The sequence below is a fragment of the Mustela nigripes genome, unplaced genomic scaffold (assembly GCF_022355385.1).
Source record: "Mustela nigripes isolate SB6536 unplaced genomic scaffold, MUSNIG.SB6536 HiC_scaffold_1016, whole genome shotgun sequence".
Taxonomy (NCBI): domain Eukaryota; kingdom Metazoa; phylum Chordata; class Mammalia; order Carnivora; family Mustelidae; genus Mustela; species Mustela nigripes.
Genome location: NW_026740423.1, coordinates 1 through 3340, shown reverse-complemented (window position 1 = coordinate 3340; position 3340 = coordinate 1). Strand labels below are relative to the sequence as shown.

At 37.9% G+C, this 3340-nt stretch overlaps 1 protein-coding gene across 1 annotated transcript; it reads right to left on the bottom strand.

Moving 5' to 3' along the window:
* Nucleotides 1–2350: 2350 nt before the first annotated feature.
* LOC132008780 (olfactory receptor 51G2-like) lies at nucleotides 2351–3285 on the bottom strand. Its single transcript, XM_059387332.1, is given in 2 exon segments — nucleotides 2351–2715; nucleotides 2718–3285. Coding segments are annotated over 2 exon segments (933 nt in total).
* Between the last annotated feature and the right edge of the window lie 55 nt (nucleotides 3286–3340).

The window sequence follows — 3340 nt, the reverse complement described above, 5'->3', positions numbered from 1 at the left end:
AACCATGCATTTCTTCTCTATTAAGAGTCTGTTTCTTGCTTTGTCTCCCTTCTTTTTTTCCTTTGTATTGTTTCTTAAATTCTGCATATGAGTGAAATCATATGGAATTTGTCTTTCTTTGTCTTATTTCACTCAGCATTTATTTCCCTTAGCTTATTTCACTTAGCATTATACTCTTTAGCTCCATTCATGTTGTTGTAAATGGCAAGATTTCATTCTTTTTTAATGACTGAATAATGTTCCATTATATATATATATATAAAATATATATAAATATATAAATATAAATATATATATATATAAAAGATGTGAAAGATAGATATATCTTTGATGTGAAAGATAGATATATATATCTTTCACATATTTTTTTATCCATTCATCTATTGATGGACACTTGGGTTATTTCTATACATTGTATCAGTGTTTTGATTTTGAGGGTAAATACCCTGTGGTGCAATTACTGGATTATAGAATAGTTTTATTTTTAACTTTTTGAGAAACCTCCATACTGTTTTCCACAGTGGCTGCACCAGTTTGCATTCCCACCAACAGTGTAAGAGTGTTCCTATTTCTTCACATCCTTGCCAATACTTGTTGTTTCTTGTATTTTTTATTTTAATCATTCTGACAAGTGTGAGATGATATCTCATTGTAGTTTTGATTTGAATTTCCCTGATGATGAGTGATGTTGAGCATCTTTTCATGTGTCTTCTGGTCATCCGTATGTTTTCATGCCTTCTGCCTATTTTTAATTGCATGATTTGGTTTTGGGTGTTGATTTTTATAAGTTCTTTATATAATTTGGATACTGACCCCTTATCAGCTATGTCATTTGCAAATATCTTTTCCCATTCAGTAGGTTGCCTTTTAATTTTATTGATTGTTTCCTTCAATCAGAAGGAAATTTTTTTAAATTTGTTTTTATTTTAAGGTAGTCCGAATAGTTTATTTTTGTTTTTATTTCCCTTGGCTCAGGTGACATATTTAGAAAAATGTTGCTGTGGCTGATGTCAGAGAAATTACTGTCTAGGCTCTCTTCTAGGATTTTTATGGTTTTAGGTCTCACATTTATGTCTTGAAAAAAAATATATATATATTTTCACTTGGGCAAAGTGGTAGCAAAATTGTAGTGGACAGATAAGAGGTTATAAGAAAGTATCTCTTTTTGATTCACAGGTGTATGATTTTTCTGGTATGGTCAGTGCCTCAACCTTTTTCTACTTATCACCTCTCCTTCCTTCACTCCCCTGTTCTCTGCTTTTCCCTGACATGCTACGGAACAATGACAATAAAAACAACTTCAAATATTTCTTTAGATACATTATTCTCTCTCTCACCTCTGCCTCAGTTTTGTACATTCTATTCCTTCAAATAAGACCATAATTTTCCTGTTTGATTGCCAAGCTCCAGTATGTTTCTTACACTGAGCCAACTCAAGGAAATCTTTCCTGACATTGTTTCTCCCAACTGAAAGAAGATATTTCTCTTTTTGCTCCTATATCCACTTCTTTTTATTTTGAGCAACCCGATTAACATATAACTATATAATAAAGCATCCCCAAATTTAGTGTCTTAAAAAACAAACAAGCAAACAAACATTTATTGAGCTTGCAAATCTGCAGCTCGGGCTAAATTCAGAGTAGGGTTGATTATTTTATCTGGTACCACCTGGAAAGGTGGGGAAAATGGGGTTTGCAATAATATGAAGATTTATTTACTCACTAGTAGATGATAATGATCCAACTAAGGCTGAGACCTTAGCTTGGTCTGTTGGCTGGGACATCTACATGTGGCTTCTCCCTGAAGTCTCAGCTTCCTCTTGGTATGGTATTCGCAGGCTTTGTTCAAAAAACAAGCATTGAGTGAGATAGAGACATAGATGGAAATAGAAATGAAGATAGAAAAGGAGGGAGAGAGAAAGTGTAGGGGAGGCATATACCCATTTAAAACATATCACCGTTTGTGACCTAGCCTCAGTAGTCCTACAAGATCAGTTCCTAAACATTCAATTCATTGAGGCAATTACCAAGTCCTACACAGTTACAAGGAGAGAAGAAATGGACTCCATCTCTTGATGGGGGAGCAACAAGTTTCTGGAGGAAAATGTAGGATTAGAATTACCTCATTGGCCATTTTTGGAAAAATATAATCTGCTATGTCATACTGCATTTTGCTTCCCGCCAATCAGGGCAAAGATAATTCTGCAAGAGCTGTGACTTCTGATCATTCCTTCATGTATTTGTTAAATAAATAAATAATTGTCTCCTCCATTTTATGCACATTGGATATTATAAAAGATGAAGGAGTAAGGCTACACTTAAGGAATTAGTGCTTCTAAGACTAGACCCAACTAATAACAAAAGGCATGGGTTATGCGATCTCGGATCTGTTTGGTCTTCACACTGTAGACAATGGAGTTCATCAGGGGAGGGAATAGGAGGTACACAAAGCCCATGATCACCTGGACCAGATGAGGTGCCTGTTTCCCAAAGCGGTGGATGACAGACAAGCCAATCATGGGAGTGTAGAAGAGGAATACGGCACATATGTGGGAAACACAGGTGTTAAGAGCTTTGAATCTCTCAGCTTTGGATGCAATAGACAGCACAGTACGCAGGATCAGGGCATAGGAGAAGAGAATGAGCAGTGAGTCTATACCTACTGTGGAAACATTGACAAACATGCCATAGATGCTATTGGCTTTGATGTCTGCACTTTCATCACTTCCTGGTGGAGGCAATAGGAATGTGAGAGAACCGGGGACCCACAATAAGGGAATCTTTTGAGCATAAAAGGCAATGGGAAAATGAGGGCTACACTGCGGCCCAGGGAAACCAGGCCAATCCTGCCAATGACCATGTTGGTGAGAATGGAAGCATAGTGCAAGGGGAGACAAATGGCCACAAAGCGGTCAAAGGCCATGGAGAGTAGCACAGAAGACTCCAGGAAGGACAAGCAGTGAATGAAAAAGAGCTGAGCAAGACAGGCATCATGACCAATATCTCGTGCTCCAATCCAAAAGATGCCTAGTACTGTAGGGAGGGTGCAAAGAGACAGACCCAGGTCAGTCAGAGCCAGCATGGACAAGAAAAGGTACATAGGTTCATGGAGTGAGGGCTCTGTTTTAATGATAAAAAGGATTGTACAGTTCCCCAGGATGGAAACCAGGTATATAAGGCACAGTGGGATGGAGATCCAGATGTGCATGTGCTCCAACCCAGGAATGCCACTCAGCAGAAAGGTGGAGGAAATGTTGCGGTTGCTTTCCAGGGATCCCACAGTCATTGTGTGTGGAGGGAAGAGGAAAATTGGATTCCCTCCAAATTCTTGAAATGAATTC